General features: G+C 38.7%; 1 protein-coding gene across 1 annotated transcript in view; it reads left to right on the forward strand.

The window, feature by feature from the left end:
- Dnah5 (dynein axonemal heavy chain 5) overlaps positions 1 to 23,209 on the forward strand; it is a 281,736-nt gene that overhangs the window by 165,586 nt on the left and 92,941 nt on the right. The window contains exons 41-49 of the mRNA XM_077109537.1: positions 1,289 to 1,442; positions 5,422 to 5,568; positions 7,936 to 8,177; positions 10,604 to 10,780; positions 11,259 to 11,460; positions 12,182 to 12,324; positions 13,724 to 13,858; positions 22,400 to 22,522; positions 22,698 to 22,911. Of these exons, the coding sequence (XP_076965652.1) occupies positions 1,289 to 1,442; positions 5,422 to 5,568; positions 7,936 to 8,177; positions 10,604 to 10,780; positions 11,259 to 11,460; positions 12,182 to 12,324; positions 13,724 to 13,858; positions 22,400 to 22,522; positions 22,698 to 22,911 (1,537 nt within the window). The remainder of the gene's footprint in view (positions 1 to 1,288; positions 1,443 to 5,421; positions 5,569 to 7,935; positions 8,178 to 10,603; positions 10,781 to 11,258; positions 11,461 to 12,181; positions 12,325 to 13,723; positions 13,859 to 22,399; positions 22,523 to 22,697; positions 22,912 to 23,209) is intronic.

The following is a 23,209-nucleotide window of genomic DNA, read 5'->3' on the forward strand; positions in this document are numbered from 1 at the left end:
TGGAAATAAAAAGTTGCTTTCTAAAAATAGGTGATTTGTTCATATGTATAAGATGCATTTTAGTTCCTTGAAAACATTTGCAATAAAAATCAAGTGCAGTAGCATTTGATGTATGTTTTGCTTAAAATTAGTATATAAAAGTCTGAGTTTCCTCATCATTTGGCTGAATTTGTAGCACTACAGAAAGAACAAAGTATCAAGTAATTTATAAGATGGCTTATATTAGGGCTGGGGTTGTGGCTCAGTGGTAGAGTGCTCACCTAGCATACATGACACACTGGGCTCAATCCTCAGCACCACATAAAAATAAAATAAAGATATTGCATCCACCTAAAACCAAAAAATAAATTAAAAAGTATGCTTATATTAGTTATTTGAGTACATGAAAAATCTGAAGAGCAAATACATGACATAAATGATACATGATTATTATTCAAAGTTATTTAAATAAAATAAAAGTCATTTATGGTGAATTTAAGCATAGCATGATGGTTAAGCCATGCATAGATATTGGAGCAGAACATTTGGGCTCAAATCTCAACTTGAGAGCTACAAGTTGAACGTCTTGGGAGATAGTTCAGTCACTCTCGGCCTCAGTTTCCTTAGCTGTACCATGAAGATTTCAATAGTAATAATCTCATCATCTTGTATTGAAGGTTAATCCTAGACTAGAGTTTGGTATGACTTTTATACTCTGCAATTTGGTAGATAGAAACTATGTAGATATAGCCACTATAGAAACTAGAAAGACAGCTTGAAATTTATATGGAATTTCACTCAATCTGGTATGTCATCCACTTTTCTATTATAAGTATCATCTTTTAAATTAAACATTCAAAATACATTTTACACTGAGTCTTTATTCTAAAGTTGTTCCTTACTTGTACATTCAAAAAATGTGAATATGTTTTCAATTCTCAAAGAGAATTGCAGATGTGTCTTATTAGTATAGGATATTTTAGTTACACTCAGCCTGATTTTTGTCTATGTCTGTGTATATTTTTTGTACAATATGTTTTTTTTTATTGTGGTGAAATATACACCATCAAATTATTACTTTAAACATTTTGAAGTGTGCAATCAGTGATATTAAGGACGTTCACATTGTTCAGATATCACTTCCATCTGCCTTCAGAAGTTTTTTTTTTTTTAATCTTTGCAGACTCTATATCCACTCAATGCCAATCTCCTGTTCCTTCTCCCTGCTCCCATGTCAATGCATCTCTAAAGCACGGTAGTAAGTCTAATCACTGTGAATGTTGGCCAATGTGGGGTTTCGTTGTTTCAGGTGGAAGAAGCTGGCTTAATCAACCATCCTCCTTGGAAACTGAAAGTCATCCAGCTGTTTGAGACGCAGAGGGTGAGGCATGGAATGATGACCCTGGGGCCTAGTGGAGCAGGGAAGACCACCTGCATCCACACCTTGATGAAGGCCATGTCAGGTACGGCCGCCAATTTCATTACACATTTAAACAGTTGTAACACACTTGAATGCCCACTGGGGACATGCAGGCAAATGCACGAACATATTTTTATAGGACGGAAGGCTGCTTTACTGATTATTAGGTGCAGTTAAGGGATAACGTATTACACTAATGGACCAGAGAGAGGAAGCATTTTTAAAGTGACATTTTCACAGTGCTATTTGTTTTACAAATGCTATGTCATTTAATTTTCATGATGATCTTGAGAGGTGCCCATTATTATCCCTATTTTATACAAATACCAAGACTCAAATTTGGAAATGCTCCAAGTCAGAATGATGGTACGCAGTGGGCCTCAGAGTTAAGGTAAAGACTCACTAACAAAAATGCAGACCTTTCCCAACACACCATGGTACTTCCCAATGAAAACATAATGCAGCATTCTACTTCCCAATAAATAAAATAAAATTTCAGTCTCAGCTCTGCAGTGTACAAATATTGGTGCATTGTTGGTAGCTGCTGGGAGATTGCCAGTATTTACTCTAGGTCCCTGTGTGTGTTGGATGTGGTCTCTGTCCCCTCAGTTGTTGGAGGATGTGAATTCTGTGCATTAGAACTCTGCCAGAATGTTCTAAGATGGAAACAGACTCTGCTCCTAGCCAGTACTTACCTCCACCAAAATAGAACTCACACCTGCCAGGTTTATCATGAGATTTTTCATGTATGCTATTAAGATTCTGTATGGGGATTTTATAGTTTTAAAAATTGTGTTTTCCCTCTGAAAAGTATGCTCAATATCTTCGTTGCAGTTGTGAAGCTGTCTTGTGCTAAGAATAAACTTGTAAATGCACCTGGTGTAATGACTTGAACGAAATTAAGTGCTAAATTTTAAACAGTATGGATACACTGTATATAATATATCTAAATTATATAGTCCCCATGGTATCATTGATTTTGGAGACGATCCTTGCAAAGGTGAATTAATTATTAGATTATTTCTTAACCAACACTTGGTTTTGGGACATAGGGAAAACATTTGTTATCCTCAGTAACACATTGTTTTTGCTGAAAATTTTAATTATCCAAAAGACAGAGGACAATGGGGTAGAATTTCTACTAAACAACCTGGGTGTTTGTTCCCTGACAAAGTTGTGATTTGATCATCACATGATTTTAATGTTCTGGACTTTGAAGTTCTGCCAGGTGTACTAGCAGTAGGAAAACAGGTATGAGAAAGCATGCCTCTGTTTTTAAGGGGAATGCAGTGTGGCTGGGGGAACAAACCTAGGCACAGATAACTATAACTCAAGAAGAAACTGCTATGAGCAAGCTTTGGACAATTATGCTGTGAACAGAGGCCAAGGAGACTGGACACTTTACTAAGGAATTTTAGAAAGTCTTACAGAGCAGGTGCTACTTCATCTGAGGCTTGAGCAGCAGCTGGATAAAGATATTTTTAGCAGAAAGAAGAGCCTACAGGTAGCAAGGACTGAAGAGAGCATGAGATATCTGGAAGTGCTTTGGTGTGGATGAAATGCCCTTTGTTCATGGGGTGGGAGTGTGGGTGATGAAGCTGGTTATGCAGGTATGGAAGGTGCGACTAACATCCAGTGGCACTCTTTGGCCCTCCCCTGCTGTAGATGCAGCTGTGTTGGAGAGCCCTGCAGATCCACACCAGCTTCAGAATGTCTCCCAGCTTTTGAGCCTTAGAACTTTGAAGCAGGGAAGTAGCCCAGCCTAGAAGTCAGGGTTGGTGGGAATTAAAGTTTCTGAGGCAGCCGTTCTGTCAACCAATGGGAGAAGACCCCATGGCAAGTGTCCCACCTCTTGTCTTTCTTTTTTATCTTCAACCAATTCAATGCACCTTTCTATTGCCTTCTCTGATTTATTGTCTTGGTCTGTCTATCCCTTCATCTGAAATTCCCAGCTTCCAAGTCCTTGTTTCAGGTCTGCTTTTAGATGGGTCTCAGGTAGGGCACTGGGTGGCATGAGGGGCTGTGTGAGTCACACTAAGCATGGAGTTTTGTTCTGTAGGTGAAGGGAAGCCACCGAGCAGGGGAGGGGCATGATCACCCTGTGGGTGGAAGGCTATCTGATGGTCATTGAAGAACAGATAAGGGGCAGCAGGGGCAATCTGGAATCCATAAGAAAGTGACAGCAATTAAGAGGTGCCTACACCAAGGTGGAGTCCAGGAAGGTCAAGAGATGCCTAGGAGAAGCAAGAGGAATTAATCTAATCAACATTGTACAAGTCAAGCACTGTTTTCCTTAGAGTGCTCTTATGAGAATGTGGTGGCATCTTAATAAGAATGATAAAAATTCTACCTGTTCCATCATGAAATAAATTTCCATAGTTTCTCTTTTTGTGTGTGTGCAACAGACCAAGTCCAATTTTTCCTTTGTGAAAGTGTCATATGCTGTAAGATTTTTTTAAAAAGAACTTTATGTATTTGTATTTTTCATGTGGTGCTGAGGATTGAACCCAGTGCCTCTTGCATGCTAGGCAAATGCTCTGCCACTGAGTCACCACCCCAGCCCCACTGTAAGATTTTGCTGTCCTTTTGTGACGTATGATGAGATTTGAAAGAAAGAAAGAATATGGTGTTGACAGAGTGTTATGGAAGTCATCAGTTGCTAAAGCTGAATGGCAGCTCAGTTGAACTTCAGCACTATGAAATATCAGAAAGAATTATCCAGGTTGTTTTTGTGATTTGCAAAAATTAGAGATATCGTCCAATTTCCTAACTGCACGCTTTAGTCAGGAAAACTTTCTCTTTTCTCCAGAGAAACAGATCACTAAGACAGACAGACAGACACAGACACGGACACACACACACACATGTGTGTATAGATTTCTAATGAGTAATTGACTCGTGTGCTGAAGGAGGCCAAGAAGTCCCCCTATCTGCCATCTACACACTAGAAGCCAGGGAAAGCCGGAGATGTAAATTGGTCCCAGAGAACACGGGGAACTAATGACTCATATCTTACTCTGAGGGCTGGAGAAGATGAGATGAACTGTCTTAGCTCAAAGGCTCAGGCAAGAAGAAAAAGGGGTGACTTCCTCTCTCCTCTGCATTTTGCTTTTTGGGGGCCCTCAACAGACCGGATGATAACCACACATATGCAGGAGGAAGATCTACCGAGGCCACAGATTCAAATGCTATTCCTATCCAGAACTGCATATTGGTTAAGGGATTAAAAGGGTACCATTTGTTCATAGATTGACCCAGAAAAAATGTTTAATCTAGACACACTGGGGTCAGTCAACGTGACCTAGAGAAATTAACCATCACAGTGGGATTTAACGTAATATCTTTTCTCATGTGCATATCTAGGTATGGTTGTATTATCTGATCTTCACACAATTATATAATATTTCAGCATCTATTTTTATGATTTTACACTTTAAATAATTTTCTTCACTCTTCTACTCATTTACTCCAGTCCCTTATGTGCAAACTTCCAGTCCATTTAAAAGTACTTTGAGGATTTGAAAGATTCAAATGCATTTCTTGAAGATGGCCACAAAAGTCCTCGATTCATACAAAATTCATTTATTTTATCTTTTCCAAGATAAGCAAGAAAAGGTATCAGAAAACTCAAGCTGATAACGGAGAGGTGGAGGCATTTTCTAGCTGATATTTCAGGCACAAGATTTAATCTAATATGCCACAAACTGAAGATACCCTGAGCTGTGAAATTTAGAGAAGGTCTAGATTATAGTAGCAACTTCATAATTCCCGAATGGTACCCTTTCAATCCCTTAAGCAATATGCAGTTTTCTTTACAGAGATTAAAATGTGCTTTAGTCAACAAAGTACAATGAGGCTAATTACGATAGCTTGGGATGCACATGACATATCTTTTCCATGTAATTTTGCATTTTTCATATTTTGAGCACTTGCTGACACTACACCACAAATTAGTGCTATGTTGCTTAATGACGGTTCATTGCACATCTGAGATGTTTAAAATTTGGATTTACTTGCTATAGATTGTGGAAAACCACACCGGGAAATGAGGATGAATCCCAAAGCAATTACCGCCCCACAGATGTTTGGTCGGCTTGATGTGGCCACAAATGACTGGACTGATGGAATATTTTCTACCCTTTGGAGGAAAACACTGAGAGCTAAGAAAGGTAGAAGATGAATTACAAGTATTATTTTTAACATTCTCTTCTAAATAAAATCCTTGGTGGCTGGATAGAATTATTAAAGCAATAGAGTCTTCCATATAATACGTTAGTCAAGACTAAGAAGTCATAAATCAGTTTGATATCTGTAAAAGTTGAAATAATGAAATTATTGATTCATATATTTAAATCTCCCATTTGAAAGAATAGTTTTTGAAACAATATTTCTGTATCCCTATGATATCTTAGAAAAAAGTAGATGGAAAAAGCTGTTAAGGAAAATTTGATAGTATTGAATAAAGTGATTCTATCCTAACTTTTCACTGAATATTTTTAAAATGTTACTTTTAGTTATGTACAGTCAATTTAAAAATACTGATTCTGCTATAAAATCACAAGAGAAAATGAGCTTCTTTGGAGAGAAAATCGTATCTGTGAAAAGTGAAGTCTATATTGAACTTGAAAATTATTCTGTTTAAGATGGACACTGGTGTTGGGTTGTTTAAACATACAGTAAGGGCAAGTGGCTCAGTCTGAACAATGTCTCGCTTGCTTATGCATGCTGCAAATTGAACCCAGTGTTCTCAGAGTGCAAACTCAGATGGATGGTGGTGTCCATTCTCCTCCCCATGTTTTCTCACTTCTGAGTGAGTAAAGGAAGGAAGCCGCAGGAGCAGGAAGAACACAGGAGAAGGATAGCTGTCGGACTCACCTCTTGAGGCTACCCTCTGCACCACAGGGTCTGTTGAAGGCAGAGCCAATGAGGTGCTCACGTGGAACGCAGCTCATTGAACTAGTATCAGTTGTCAGAAGAGAAATCAAGATGTTCCACTTCTGAAGAGTGCTTAGATTAGAGATTGTTTTTTTATTTGTTCCAAGACTCCAGTGTCAATGCAGATCTCATGACCCAAGTTCAAAAAGAAGGGCTAGGAGAGGATTTTCTCTCTCTCTTGAAAAGGCAACAGGTGCTTTTTGCTTTCAAAGTGACTTGTGCTTAGATCACTGTGGTTTTGCTCCCTTGCTAGTCCAGTGACCTTGATTAGCATTCTCAAAGCATTGTATTTGAAATAGAACATTTCAGCTTTTACTCACTTGGCCTTGGCATCCCCCATCCTGCTGGCTCTCCTCTCACTTCTGCTTTGTTGTCAGGTGACATGATGGAGAGCCCAGCAAAGGAGACGCCCACCAGGAATCTGAATGTTGCCTTGCCTCTGCCTTCAGACCTCTGGTCTCTCTCTACACTTTGCAGTTAGAAGAAATTTACCCAGTCCCATCATTATAAATGCCACCTCTAAGCTGATGGCTTCCACATTTTAACCTCAGCCATGACCCAACTCAGCAGTTCTGCTGGGCTCTGGACATTAACCTGTGCATACTAGAATTTATTCCACACCTCTGCCTGTCTGGCCCTACCTGTGTTTCCCAGAGCACTCACACACTTCTCCCTTTCTCCTCTTCTTGCCAGTCCAATTCAGTGTCTTACTGCTTGGTATATATTCACTTGTCTTCATCCTTCTGGGCTGCAATAATGTAATACCACACAATGGGTGGTTTATCACCAACCAGAGGCTTATTTCTCAGTTTTGGAGGCTGAGAGTCTGATATCAGGATACCTACAAGGCTGGACTCTCAGGGGGCTTTCTTCCAGGTTGCAGACTGCTAACTCCTTTTGTTCTCAAGTGGCAGAGGAGCAAGGGTTCCCTCTCTTTTACAAGGACACCAACCCCATTGCTAAGGGCTCCTCTTTTATGATCAACATCATCTCTCAAAGTTGTACATTCTAAGACTATTGCCTTGAGAGTTGGGATTTTGAAATATGAATATTGAGGGGACAAAAACTTTAAACTTATTCCTGCTCAGGGTCTTCACACTTTCTAGTTCCACTGTCTGGAAAATTCTACCCCTAGATCTTTCTATTCTTTATTATCCTTCTGGAATCTTCCATTGACTGTCTTATCTAAAATGGTACCCCCACTCCCTTTACCAGCTTAATTTTTCTTATATATTTTTTCTTCTACTTATTTGCTTGACAGTCTTTTCTACCCTTAGTTGAAAGCTCTTTGAAGGCAGGATGTTGTTTTATTTGCCTCAGTATCCCCAAGCCCTAGAATGGTGCAGACCCATGGAAGGTGCTTAATGAGTATGTGTCCAATGAATAGATGATTTTTTATTTGATTATGGACCTTATGTAATTGCTATATGAAAAAAAAAACTGTAGAAGTCCAATGTGCTAAAATTGTTAAAATAATCATTTGGATCAAAGCTTTATTTAAAAGTAATGAAATTATTTCAAATTGCAGTCCTTCTCCCAGCTCTATAGCTATGTATATATGCACATGTGTGTGTATGCTTTCCCCTGGTGGGGCATTCTAGGGGAGCATATCTGGATAGTTCTTGATGGTCCAGTCGACGCTATCTGGATTGAAAACCTGAATTCCGTTTTGGATGATAATAAAACACTAACCCTTGCCAATGGTGATCGGATTCCTATGGCTCCAAATTGCAAGATCATTTTTGAACCTCATAACATTGACAATGCTTCTCCAGCTACTGTCTCAAGAAATGGAATGGTTTTCATGAGTTCTTCTATCCTTGATTGGAGTCCCATTCTTGAGGTATGATTGACTCCTTCTTTTGTATAATTACAAAGGAAAACAGACCCTTTAGCATTCTTTGAATGTGTGTGCAGATTTTCCTGCAGCTGGCAGCGTAATTGCCTTTTTATGCTAATGTTGATGGGAGACCCTTGAATACACTGCGACATTCAAGCCCTGATTGCCCCTCTCAGGCTCCTTAGTGCTCTCCTAATCACTTTAGGACTGTGATTTCCAGGTAATTGCCAGGCCTACAGTGAATCAATAATCCTGCCAAACTCTGTCTGAGGACTGAATAAGTAAAATTTAATTCGACTTCATTCAGGGATTCATGATATTTTTAAAAGGTACTCATTCACATAAAGTTTGGGAACAACCATCTTAAAATATTAACTTGAGGACAATTTGTTAAAATTGCATATAAAGAATTTTAATGAGATTCAGTAGTTATAACATTAATTTTAAGTTTATATTTGGAAATGATATTTTAGATAATCTCTCTTCATTTCATGATTAGGTATATCATTTTATTATCACCAGTCTACTCTAGAATATACCAATTAGGATTAGATTAATAATAAAATGCTTGGTATAATTAGATATTTTATTAAGTTAACCCTATAATGTAAGGCAAGGTTTTTATTAGATAAACCATGCAGCAAGTCATTTTTGATGTATTATTGTTTTCATTTACACACACACACATATTTGAAGATGATTTTATTGGAAAATTCTTAAAGGAGATATTTATTTTATATTGCCGCTATATTTTTGTACTTTCATTTTTATATTTATTATTTATTTTTTATTTATTTTATTAATGTCTTTCCTAAGGTTATACAACTCTGTATTGCAAGGGGTTTAGATTTGGAGAGTATTAAGATGTGAAGGAGTGAAGTGTATGGCAAAGTGATGTTGACATGGTTGACTATGTCACTAAGGATACTCCAAGAGATTTCATATTTTACAATTAAATTACCTGTGCATGGAAGAAACTAAAGAGCAGGGGTTCTTGACTCTAGCTTTGCAAAAGTAATTAATAATGACAGATTTTTAAAATAGAGAAGATTGGGTCACATCCCCATTCTACCAAATTAGAACTCTGGGTGAGGAGACCCAGCTTCTTGTTTCTAAAAGCAAAATAGATTTATCTTTCTTTCTTCCTGTTTTTTTCTTTAATTATTTACAGTAGTTGTAAACTCTGAGTGAAAAGGTATTTATGTGCTTTTTCTCAAATACTTCAATTTCACAAGGGTTTTTTGAAAAATATTTTTAAACTACTAGGTAATAACTATTTAGAGTTTGCTGCTATAAAATAAGCTCCTATTACAGGCCTTACAGATTGGGGCTGATTAAGACCTTTACATTGATGGTATATCTACCTAATAATATTTTGCTATGCTTTTAAAGAAGGCAATTTTCTCTTGGACATGATTAGGAAGAAGTGCGATTCACCAGCATTATGCTGAAAATCTTGACAGCAGTGCAGGCTGGCTCAGAGAGAGTTACCGGCAGGCAGACCATGGAGCAGGGTCTCCTCAGCTGCAGGGAGACAGGCTGGTTACCTGTCCTAGTGAATGTCTGTTTTTGTCCCATCAACTAGAAAGTGTCATGTTTTGGTTGAGATGGAATCAAGGTAAATTCATGAATTAATGAATAATTCAGAATGGGCATTTTATTGCTTCTGTTCAGAGATCTCTGTTGTTTCTTGGAGCATTGAGCTGTTCTCTTGACTGAAGAGAACTTGCCTCATCTTAACAAAATGTTACTTGTCAAGTGGTATTTTATGAATGACATGTACTTTCTTAGCATGGGATTCCCCAAATAGCTGAATTTTTCCACTTTCTTGAATATACTTCAGTATTTTTCTGTATTGTTCATTGATTAAATTTGAAAAAAAGAAATGAGGAATTGTGGTAAATTTTTGCTTCCCATTTAAAAAATGTGGGTGAATTTCCTTTGCTCTTTTTTTAAATTTCCTTTCCCTTCTGAGTTATTTCCATGAAGATACCAGCCTCCTCATTTGCTTCTAGCATATTTTTGAATCAGTTGAAGGCTGCTTCTCCAGCTTAGCCTCAAGGCCTGGGCCGTTGTGTAGTGTAGTGCTGGTGGTGTGGATGCACACTCTGGGTCTGAGTTCTGGCCTGGCCACCTACCAACTGTGGGATGCTGAGCAATTGCTTGATCTTCCTGGGTTTCTTTCCTCTTCTGTAAGAGGGGCATAATAATAGCTCCTATCTCACAGAGTTGCATGAAGATTAAATGAATTAATAGGTGATAGAGTTTATAGCAAGACCTGGCACATCCTAAGTGCAGGATAGCCATTGGATATTATTATTGCTAATATAATTGCTATTATTATGATTATTTTATTGACATTTGTCCCCAGGTGATCATTTTCCGGTTGCTAATAGATTGAATTCATGTACTAATTTGTGAACTCCCAGGGATTTCTTAAGCAACGCCCGCCTGCAGAAGCTCAAGTGCTGCGCCAGCTGTACACGGAGTCTTTCCCAGAGCTGTACCGCTTCAGCATTCAGAACTTGGAGTACAAGATGGAGCTGCTGGAGGCCTTCGTGATCAGGCAGAGCGTGGACATGCTGCAGGGCCTGATCCCTCCGAAGGTGCGCTGCTCCACTTCTGGGAGCATTTCTTTCTACTGGCTGAGCCGCACTGTGTAGAGAATATGATATCTGAGTAGATTTGGTTACAGTGTGTGTGTGTGTTGGGGGGGGGGCTGTTTGAAATGTGGATCCGCCTATTTTGTATTTTTTTTTTTTAAATATATCTCCACCTCCCCACTCCCCACAAAAAGCAAGCCATGGATGTACAATTTTGCTGCTGGTTGATAAAAGTCATCCAGTAAACTATCCCTATTTTATTAAAAAGCAAACAACAACAACAAACACCAAACAAACAACAACAACAAAACAAAACCGGGTGTTCCTAGAGAGAAGTTCCTTATTTGTCGCCAGCTGTATTCATCTTTCCTTTGTTCTTGTCTTGGGGGAAGGAACACTGACCCTTTCCAGGTGCACTGCTTTCACTGAGCCAAGTTTTGGTTTGACAACCCAGTGACCTGCGTGCTTCTTGCCTCCCCAGGAGCAGGGCGGGGAGCTGAACCCCGAGCACCTGGGCCGGCTGTTCGTGTTCGCGCTCATGTGGAGCGTGGGAGCCGCGCTCGAGCCGAACGCGCGCCGCAGGCTGGAGCTCTGGCTGCGCGCCCGGCCGCCCGCGCTGCCGCTGCCGCCGGAGGGCCCAGGCGACGGCGACGGCATGTTCGACTACTACGTGGCGCCCGATGGTGAGCTCCAGCTTATCAAGAGCAGCATGCCAGATATTTAAAAGCAGGAATGGAAAGGTTCATGTGCAAAGAAAGCGCATTATTGTTTCTTTTAAAAAAGGTTTGCTTAGTGTTCTAAACGCACATTTCCGCGCTGAACTTTTAATAAGGAAAATTGCAAAGATCTCCAGGCAGATCCATTTCAACCATTCGCTCAGCATAATCAGCAATTTATGTCAAAAATCACAAAGGCTGAAGAATGTTTCTTACTCAATATGGGTGTTCACATTTATATATGTTTTAAGATTATTTGTACATGCCTATATGTATAGATGAAGGACATATTTTTATACAATTATGTCTTTTATATGTATGTATATACATAGCATCCTAGGATCTTTTGCCTAATAAAAGCTGGTGAGATCTGACATTTTTAAATGATTAATGATTTCAGGCACATGCACTCCCTGTTCTGTATTTCTACTACTGTATTCTTGAAAACCTATATATTTTGTAAAAGAGAATTTTAAGATAGTTCCTAACATTACCATTTTGGTATAGTTTCATGGGAGTTTTGACTAAGCTAACTATTACTTGTATGATGATATCTCTAATCTTAATGATCTTTATCTTATGGGGAATATTTGGAAGATGTCCTCATGAGAGTTCAAGGGTGTCTGCTAATTTCAGGTAGGAGTTAAATTACTATTAGAAAAATGTGACCATTCTCTGTTCATCTCAGGTACCTGGATGCACTGGAACACATGTACCCAGGAGTATGTGTATCCGTCTGATACTACCCCAGAGTATGGCTCCATCCTGGTGCCAAATGTTGACAACGTGAGGACTGACTTTCTAATTAAAACCATTGCTAAACAGGGCAAGGTATGGCTTTTCAACTTTTGTTTAAAAAAATAGTCCTAGTTCATAATTATTTTTCATGAAAATAGCATATTTTTTAAAAGGTCCCTTGAAAACTTAAAGCATCCTGCATTTACTTTTTTTTTTGGTTCCTCAGGACTGAGCTCAGGGGCACTCAACCACTGAGCCACATCCCTGCCCTATTTTGTATTTTATTTAGGGACAGGGTCTCACTGAATTGCTTAGCACCTTGCCATTGCTGAGGCTGGCTTTGAACTTGAGATCCTCCTCCCTCAGTCTCCCAACCGCTGGGATTACAGGCATGCATTACCACGCCTGGCCTGCATTTACTTTTAGAATGGTTTCTTGCAGAGGTTCTGTGTTTGGGATTGGGGTCCTGATGACTTCATGGCCGTGGCATGCTTTGTGCCAGGAAAGTTTCTGTGCAAAGGCATAGGAATGCCCTCCATGCTAGAGTCTGAGCAGCTTCGACCTTAATCTTAGGTACATAACTCCTACTACAATGTTTCACCAAGCTCTGGTGCTCCTGGAATTGCCTGCCTAACAGTAACTTCAGACAATGGACCTTCTTGAGAACCACACAAAGCTCCTGACATTGCATATTGAAACTGTGAAATGTAACTGCAGAATAAGTAACCTTCCTGATACTCTAAACAACAAGGTGGTTATGGTACTAATGACCTAATGTAACCTATTGGTATAAATAAACTTGGACAAAGGGCCACTCTGCCACCTTCCATGCCTCTGCACCTTGTCTCTCTGTCTCTTTTTTGATTATTATTTCTTTACAGTTTCTTTTACTGTTTAGAATAAATGAAAATATTGTGTAAATGAATGAACACCTTTCATTATTTCCCAGGACAATATTAGAGTTAAACAGTCCTAGTTCATAATCTTTTCTCACGGATTAGTTGAAAGAAAGTGAATTTTGACTTATTTTTTTCCAAAAGAGAAATCCTTCCAGGGGTTGCTGTAACAAAACACCAAGGCCTGGGCGTCTTAGACAACAGCAGTTTTTCTCACCTTTCTGGAGACAGGAAGTGTGGGATCAAGGTGTTGGCAGGATTGGTTTCTCAGAGACCTCTCTCCTTGGCCTGCAGATGGCACTTTCTCTGTGTACTGCCATGACTTTCTGTGAGCATGTGTCCACTGCTTTATGTCCAAATAGCCTCTTCTTGTGAGGACACTCTTTGGATTGGAGTAGGCCACTCTAACATCCTCATTTTGCCATGTCATCTGAGACACCTCTTGAGAGTTTCTATCTTCAGATATGGTCATATTCTGGGATATGGGAGATGAAGGCTTCTATATGTGAATTTTGAGGATTGGGGTGGGGGACTCCATTCAACCCATAATCATCCTTTTATTTCCTTTCATTTCTTTCTCGACTCCTTTGTTGTAGGCTGTACTATTAATTGGGGAACAAGGAACAGCCAAGACTGTCATAATCAAAGGATTTATGTCAAAATATGATCCTGAAAGTCACATGATCAAGAGTCTGAACTTTTCTTCTGCCACCACCCCACTGATGTTTCAGGTACTGGCTTTCTTGTATTACGCCTGTAATGAGTTTTGGAGGCTTAGATCTGCTCTTCTGCCTGTGCCCACTGAACCTCATCTGAATTTTCATCGCCATATATATCCCCTATATATGTCTTCCATCATCTCTATTATTCAATGCAATAAAACTATTCTCTAGCTAGATTTAATATCTAATCTTACATTGTGGAGAAATGGAGTTTATATAATTTGCTATAGTCCTCAATACTGTTTATAATATCAATGTAGAAAAGCATGTGAAAATGAAAAAGAATATGTCATTTATTCTTCCCACATAAACCTACTTCCTCTCTCTAGAATCTGCTTTTCTAGGTTTATTACTATTTTTCTAGCCTTTAGATTCATAGACATCTTTGATGAATCTTTCTTGAATCCAAGGCTGTAAGTTTACCTGAAGAAATGCTTTACACAGTTCTTCATTTTTCTTCATGTTCCCTGTTCACCTCTATAAAATCTAACTCTCCATAATCCACCCCAGGGCATCAGCATGGAGGAATCCTGAGTTGTTTTGGTTCAAGTCTAAATTCTCTTCCAATCTCCCAAACTCTGTTTCCTAAATTGATACTTTTGTTTTGTATTACCTGACTTGACATCCTACCATGGTTTCTATAGTCAATTCCAACAAGGTATTTTAGAATTTTAGCGATGAAATGTTATACATCATATTGTATATCATATCGTATAGCATATCACATATCGTATATCACAAGAGTGACAGAAACTGCTAGGACTGACCTGGGTTTGCATTGTCTGACTTTTTAAAATTTTTATCCTAGTCTAAAACTGTATAAGATTTTATTGAAACTAGGGAGGAAGTTCTGAAAGTCAGCTTTAATCATTTGCAAACTATCACACACATTTTTGTAAGAATATTAATATGTTATCACAAAGACAGACTTCACAAATTATACATAGAAAGGGAATATTTAGGGGAATCCAAACTTAAAGAACCTTGCTTTTGATGAACTTTGTTGTTCTTTAGTTACCGCAATGAAAATATCAGAGCAATGAAAATTGTTAAGGGCATGGCTAAATCATGACTTTCCATCACTTAATTCAATTGGTGACAGCAGAGTGCCAATACACTGAGACCATTGATTAAATTTCTAAATTAGACTGTCAACTTCATCATACTCTTCTGCTGGAGATGGGAGTTTCCAGTACTGGCTAGCTTTCTATCAAATGAATACCATTTATACAGTGTCTCAGTGGGAAGGTCTGTTTGAAAGGTCAACCCTGAGTTATAGACTTGGCAGTGGTATTGTTGTGTTTGGGGAGCAGCACATTAAATTATCCTAGGCTGGCAAGGTGCTACTGTGTACATATTTTATTGATATTGCTTTACATTTAAAGAACTTTTGTTAGGTTTATTTTAGGACAATACTCTGTTTAAAGGCTATAATTATAACCTTATTTAAGGATGAAGTTTTTAAAAATAAAAATGTGATCTTTTTCATCATGTAACGTAATTATCTAGCTATTAACACTTCTGAGACTGTAGTAAATCTTTAAGCCTACAAAATAAATCTGACAGCACTATCCAGAGTTAGTGCAGACCTCAGGAGTTAAGGGCATAATCTCTCACAAGACTGCTCTACTTCAGACACCAGCCACAAGCCAAGGGGCTCCCAGGCCACCCAGCCCAAGTATCTACTTGTTTGGTTGTCCCATAACACATTCAGTTTGATAATTTACTAGCATGACTTCAGAACTCAGGAAAGCACTATTCTTACAGTTTTTTTTTTTTTTTTTTTTTTTTTTTTTTTGTTGTTAAATAAAGGATATCAATAGAGTCAAAGGAAAAGGTTTATAAGGCAAAGTTTAGGAAATTCTCAAATGCAAGCCTTCCTTGTTCTCAGGATGCATTACCTTCTGGGCATATCATGGATATCATCAACCACGAAAGAAGTTCACTAGAACTTCTTTCTTGATTGAATAATTGGCCCCATAATTGAGTTCAAACTTCAAGTCCCCTTCCCTCCCAGTTCAATTGACGTGTGGCTTAAAATTCCAACCTTCTAATCCCATGGTTGGTCTGTCCAGTTCAAAATTTGAGCTGTGTGAGGAGTTTGTTTGAAGAACAAAGACGTTCCTATTATTCAGCAAATTCCAAGGTTCTCTCCAAAGTTTGAAGATTCTCTCTCAGGAGCCAGAACAGCTGAAGTCTTTATTATAGGATGAGGCCTACTCACTGTGTTTTTGTGCCAACTCTGGTGTTTACCACTATAAAGTAGGGAAGATTCGTGGTCTGTGTCTCTGAGGTATTAATTTCCTAGAAAATGCCACGTTATCCAGAGAACCTCTTTATTATTTGGCATACAAGTTGATAAACCATACAGTAAATTTCTAGGTGTGATTAGAGGGATAGTAAAGCAGGCTTTGGAAACAGAATCCATCTCATTAGGTTCCTTAGCTGCCTCAGCCATGCAAACCCTGTCCCTCCGGTCCTGGGTGTTCTGTGGAGCATTAGCACCACTCTTTCTTTTCCTGCTCAGAATCATCTCATCTGCTGTGCAGTGCCTGAGCCCATTCTGACTGCTGAGCTTCAAGCTCTCTATTAAGCGAGACTCATTAGTTTTAGAAAGCTTTCAATTAGCCAAACTGCTGTAATTAACTTTCTCTCTATAATTTTCAGTCATTCATACTAAACAGGGCTGATGGCGTAGAGAATTTGTCTCTGTCTCCCACTTATCTGGAGCTCAACCAGATGGAAATTGTAGATGAGAAAACAGATACTGTGGTCCCTCCTCGGTCACCATGGCAACTGTCCAAGCAAGGACCCCCGTGTGTCACTTGCCAGGTTGTTTTCACTCTGTTGTTACCACAGTGTCATTTTCACATCTATTTTCCATGGGAGAACTGTGTGTGCCTCTTTGTTCAATTGACTTCCACTGTCTCAGATTAATAATAGCATTCTCTGTCCTTATTAAAAGTGTCTTGTTAGGACAAAAGACAAAACAAAACAAAACAAAAATAACCAAAATACAAAACAAAGAAAAACAACAAACTATAGTCACCCTGAATTCCCTTTTGCCTAAGATAATTTATTTTTATTTTTTTTAAAGATAGAGATGACTCTCTTTTTTTTTTTTTTGTAAAACATAATTGTTTTAATTATTTGTTTTCTATTTTGGAAAGTAAGTCATATGTACCTTTAGAAATTTAAACAACACAGAAAAGTAAAATAAAGAAACTGAAAGTTACTCAAGAGAATTTCTGAGAAGATTGATGTCTTCTGAAAACTAACCTAACATCTTGAATACAACAACCAGCTTACAAATGGTTGCATAGCCATATATTTTGAGTTTTTAAAAATGAGACTCATAGAGCCTGGAAGAAAATTCCAGGTTTTTTTCCCCCTGGAATTAGAACCATTCTTTCAAAGGATATTTTATGCAAAATATTAATCTATAAGCAGGTAACCATGGATTTGCTTTGGTGACACTGGTGCTGGGCTCCTAAAGCCCCTTTCAATATCTTTGCTTCCTGCAGGGGTCCCTGTGGTTATAGGAATCCTTTTGGCTCTTCAGAGCACAATTTGAAGACTAGATTGCAGAGGAGAATCCTAACAGATAATATGTGAAGGTATTTTTTCATGGTAAAGCTCTCTTAAAACGTCAGTGTTTACTGTTCCTATTAATGCACTGCGGCAGGGAGAGTCAGCTACTCTCTGAATGCAGTCACTGACTGGTGGTGGAAACGTACCCAAAAACCAGGTCCCCATTTGCTCTGCTGTGCTTTCCCTGGGGCCTGCTCCCAGGGGCTGTTCTCTGTCCATGTTAATCTCCAAAAGGCTGTCTTGACACTTAATGTACTTATTTTAAGCTTCTGGCCATGCATTATGATATTCCTATTTTATTTTTTTAAATCAGATCTTACATTTCAAAATCACTATTGATCATTTTAAACTTTACTAATGTAGGGTTGTTTTCATTTGGTTTCAGTGAGTTACAATAAAACCAGAACTTATTATTTAGGTAGTAGATTCTTAAATAAAGAGCAGAATCTCTCCATTTTTATCCTTTAGCTAATAGTACATATATGGAAACCTAAAATTAAGTATGCTTTATATTTCACTTTAATTGTATATAATATTTATAAAAAATGACTTAGGTGGTTGTATATAGAGTTTCACATAGCAATAATAAAATGCCTTTTTTTTAATAATGTATCAAGCTCACCAAGACCTTTCTCATATATCATTTCTGTATAATGCTCTGTTGTATGTACCTGTACATGTCTGTATGATTTACATAGCTTTATATACACTGTTACTTCTGGGCTCTGATTCAGAAATATCATGAAACATGAAATCATGAAGCTAATAAGAGGGAGAAGCAGTTTAACCTTTTGATTTTCCAACTTTAAACCCAGGCAGAGCTGCTAAGAAAGGCCACCAGGCTGTGCAGGTGTTGTGCTGTGCCATGCTTGGAGACAGTGTGTGAGTGGTGAGTCCAGGAGCCTGGGCAGAGCACAGTCTCTTCAACTGTGAGAGGCTCTGCCCACACCCCTCACAGGGTTCTGCTTTCCCCAGTGTCTGGTTAGGGGAATCGACTCATGTGCAAGCTTAACTGATGGGCCATGTGCCTCCTCTTCTGAGGACCATAAAGCCCAGAGGAGAATGGTATTTATTTCTTTAGGGGATCATAGAAATGAGGCCAATGAAAGAGCTGGCTATTGTTTTATGGGAGTTTTATGAATTTTTAAGAATTATAAAGACTGAATAGTCTATTAAGAAATTAATTCAGAAAACTGAATTGGTTCTAGGTTTTGAACTCCTAGCTTTGAGCAAAAGATGGGAACTTTCCTCACTTCCATTTGTAAAGCTCCTTGGCTTTTTAACTGCCTAGTTTTTACTTCTTAAAATGCCACCATCCCAGTTGGGGGTGGTGTTGGTACCCCATGTACGTGGAGATGGACAAGGAGAGCAGAACCTCGTTTAGTCTCTAGATTGCATGAGATGATGTTGTGCTGGCCATGATTCTTCAGGCTCACAGAAGCGTATATTGACCATAGTCCAGTCTTCTGTTATAAATTTCAATTTTTAAAATATCAAAAACTGGATTGAAGGAAGTGATGGGGAAGTACGTTCATCTACGACAATATTTCACAAAGTGGGTTTGGCTGATGCTCATCCTAAGAGGTTTTTCTGATTGAGAAATGGCTACTGTAGGCGTGCATAGTGAGTTCCCAGAATGAACACAGTAAACCGCCTGGGGGGTGAGCACCATTTCATGGTGTGCATTTTATTTTTAACTGAGTAGAAATTAATTAAGACCTAGAGGGACCAGTACAGAGAGATAAGGAAGGACTCCCTAGAAACAAGACTGGAGAGGTAAGCCACTGGCATCTGGTGTTTCTTCAGAGTCAAGAATGGGAAACCCCGGGAGGGTTCCATTGCCCTTTAGGAAGTTTATTCTGGCTGCAGAGTGGAGAACAAGTTGGCAGGGAGATGGCAGAACTCAGAACTGAGAGGAATCCATTGCAGTAATACCTCAAGAGAGAGGTTGGGCTGGACCAAGACAGTAGAAGAGGGAGCACAAATAGAACATGGCTGCTATTGCTTTGGGTTAGGAAGTGGAACAGATGGGACTTGTGGTTGGTTGAGTGGATGTTGTTGGAGGAGAAGCCAGGAAAGAAAGAAAAGTCAAAGAGGACTCTGGGCTCCTTGTGTTTATTTACTATGGATCAAATATTTATGATATGCACATAGTACCAGATACCTCTAGGCCCTGCGGCTGTGAGAGAGTAAGATAGAAAAATAGTAATCAAATAAACAAATGTACTTACTTGGTTTTGTTAATTGCATATTAGTTCATACTTCCAAAACAATGCATCAAGAAGACTGGGAAGAATGTGGGTGGTAGAATACTATAAAGGTCCTCAGTAATTATTTAGATGGATTGTATTAGTCTGTGTCATTATAATGAAATACCTGAGGCAATGAAATTATTATTATTATTTTAAACTGGTGGTTCTGGAGGTTCCAGTACAAGATTGGGTGGCCCCATGCTTTGGGTTTTTGGCTATGGTATGTGGGGAAACAGACTACTTATATCATGACTTAGCAAGTAGATAGAGACTGAGAAACCAAATTCCCTTCAAGGGCCCAGTGACTATGGCATATGGGCCTCCCACTAGGCCCCACCCCTTAAGCTTCCACAGCACACCCCCACAGTATCACTGTGAGCCAAGCATTTGACATATGAAGCGTTGGGAAATACTACTCATTTTCAAATCATAACAATGATTTATTTGGGGAAGTCCATTTGGAGTTACCAGTCCAACCATACGATATTCTGAACACCTCCATTAGAACACGTAATCATTGTGTTTCAGGCCTTCAAGAGGTCTCACCAGACCTTAGAGTTCATTAGGTAACCACAACAATTCCCCCAAACAGAAAGAAGCTGCAACTTCTAGTCTCACAAGCTACTCCATTTTTCTCTTGCTTTTATTTTGTTAGGTTTTCTCTCTCTCTCTTTAATTTTTTTTTATTTTTTAGTTGTAGTTGGACACAATACCTTTATTTTATTTATTTATTATTATGTGGTGCTCAGGACTGAACCCAGGGCCTTGCACATGCTAGGCAAGTGATCTACCACTGAGCCAAAACCCCAGCCCCATCGTTAGGTTTTCTCTTTATATACAAAGAGATATCCTATGTGTGTGTGTGTGTGTGTGTGTGTGTGTGTGTGTGTATGTGTGTATATATACATGTTACTAGTCATTTCCTGTCATTTCAAAGGAATTAGGATCATAATAAAGGGGAAAAAAGTGTGCCAATATGAGGGTATTACTCTGTATTTTCCTAATTATTGCACCTGTGGCTTTTTAGCTCACAGGGGGCACCCGCAAGACAAAATCTTCACATACCAGAGAGTTCTCATTAATAGACATGGAAATGCCTGGAAGGCTCTGGTTTGCCATAGGAGGTTGTCAGGAGATTATTAATTGCCTTATGCATTTAAATTCATTGAAAAACAGAGCTAAATTTAGCTGAGTACATTAAACAGTGTGTTCCTCTGTCAGGGGAATATGAAATTCTTTTTGCTATTGTGCTATTTCATGGGAGATTTGTTTTGTAATTGAATGAGTTGTGATATATTTACATATCTTTCTATTAAAAATGATGAAAAATGTTCACAGCTTTTGCTATTATTCATTAAAATAATGGTGGAAGCTTACAATTTGCAATTACTGTGAAGATTCCCAAAGATAGATATATAGGGATTTGCTTATATCTTGGTGAATTTTGTGGTCATATCTTGTTATAAGTCATTTTTAACTGGTTTATTCTTTATCATGAAATAAAACTTTTGGATAGGAGTGGAAAAATTCACTTTCTCTCAGTATACCACTGCTTCTTCCTCTATTTCTATATCATCTCTAACCTGATTCAAAACCATGCATGAGGGCTGGGGTTGTGGCTCAGTGATAGAGCACTTGCCTAGCATGTTGAGACACTGGGTTCGATCCTCAGCACACACACATAAATAAATAAAATAAAGGCCCATTGACAATTAAAAAATATTTAAAAGAACATTAAAAATGCACGAGTAGATTTCACAGTGGTAAGAATGACATGAGGGTTTTAAGATTTTGAGCTTCTAGAGTCTGAGAACTTTGCTGTCCTTTCTGTTCGCTTTTCTGTGCTGGACTCTGATTACTCAGTTAATATATTCTGATTGATTTCCAAACTATGTTGTAGTATCATGGAAGTGAAAATATAAAAGTCTGAGGTCCTTCTCCTACAAACTAGTTACCCCTTCAAATGTCCCTTTCAATCACTTTTAATTCTTTCCCACATTGCTTCTTACAGAACACAATGCACTCTTCTTCCTACTACCTTATCTTAGATTAGCAAGGAGCGGGCTTTGTGCTCCATGTTGGGTTGGGGCATGAGAAGTGATACAATGTCATTGCCTCTGTCCCAGAGCAGTGGATCTGTGTCATTTCTGGCTACATGCAGAAGCCAATTGGCTTCCTTCTCAGTGAAGAGAGCAGGCTTCTGGCCATGACACTTCTGTTTAACAGTATCTCTGATCATGGGGAAACTTTGCAGGACTGTGGCAGGACATGAGGGTTACATGTCATTAACATAGGTATAGTAAGAGAAAAATAAATCCTTATAAATGGAAAGAAGACAGTTGGGGTTATAGCTCAGTGGTAGTGAACTTGCCCCACATGTGTGAGAGGCACTGGGTTCTCTTCTCAGCACTGCATATAAATAAATAAAGATCTATTGTCAAATAAAAAAATAAATAAATGGGTAGAAGAATCTCATCTCATTCAAAATTTATATTGATTAGTATTTACTTTTTAAACCAGGTTTCCAAAGGTTGTGAACATTATGCCAAATAATTTAGATACTTTAAGACTTGTTTGCCAATATGAACGGGGAAATTTTGACTTTTTCTAAGTAATTTCTGACATATCAAAGGTTTTCAGGTTTTGGTAATTGGTCATGTCTCAGGGAGACTCTCACAGACACTTCTACTGGCTTTCTTGTTGACAGAGGACCATAGAGAGCTATGTGGACAAACGCATGGGTACCACGTATGGCCCTCCTGCCGGAAAGAAGATGACTATTTTCATCGATGATGTGAATATGCCAATAATCAATGAGTGGGGAGATCAGGTATATGGATCCTATTGTGCATTTTGTTTCTTTAATTCAGCACTGTTCTTTATTCTTGGATGAGTAAGTGTTTTTCTTCCTTTTCAACATGCAATTCCTGAGTTCCAGTAAACTCCATCCTTTGGAAAAAGTCAAGGAGCTGAGACATTTTAATATTGAAAGTTGTCTTTTTTAGGTTACTAATGAGATAGTACGGCAGCTAATGGAACAAAATGGATTTTATAACTTAGAGAAGCCTGGGGAATTTACCAGTATTGCAGACGTCCAGTTCTTGGCAGCCATGATCCATCCTGGGGGTGGACGCAATGATATACCCCAGAGACTCAAGAGGCAGTTCTCCATATTCAACTGCACACTGCCCTCGGAGGCGTCCGTGGACAAGATCTTTGGTAAAATGAGTGTCAGTGGGTCCTGGGGAGGGAGGATTATGTTTCTATAAGAAAATATGCACCCAGGGAGGTGGCATTGGATGAATCCTTGCTATAGAGCCCAACCACTTTCCGGTCATGTTTTGTTTTTTCACATTTGTTATAGATATGTTTAAAAGTCAAGGAGCTGGGATATTTTAATATTGAAAGTTGTCTTTTTTAGGCTACTAATGAGATAGTATGACAGCTAATGGAACAAAATGGATTCTATAACTTAGAGAAGCCTTATAGATATTTACTGAACTGGATGCCCCAGGAG

The sequence above is a fragment of the Callospermophilus lateralis genome, chromosome 5, assembly GCF_048772815.1.
Source record: "Callospermophilus lateralis isolate mCalLat2 chromosome 5, mCalLat2.hap1, whole genome shotgun sequence".
In the NCBI taxonomy this organism is placed as follows: Eukaryota; Metazoa; Chordata; class Mammalia; order Rodentia; family Sciuridae; genus Callospermophilus; species Callospermophilus lateralis.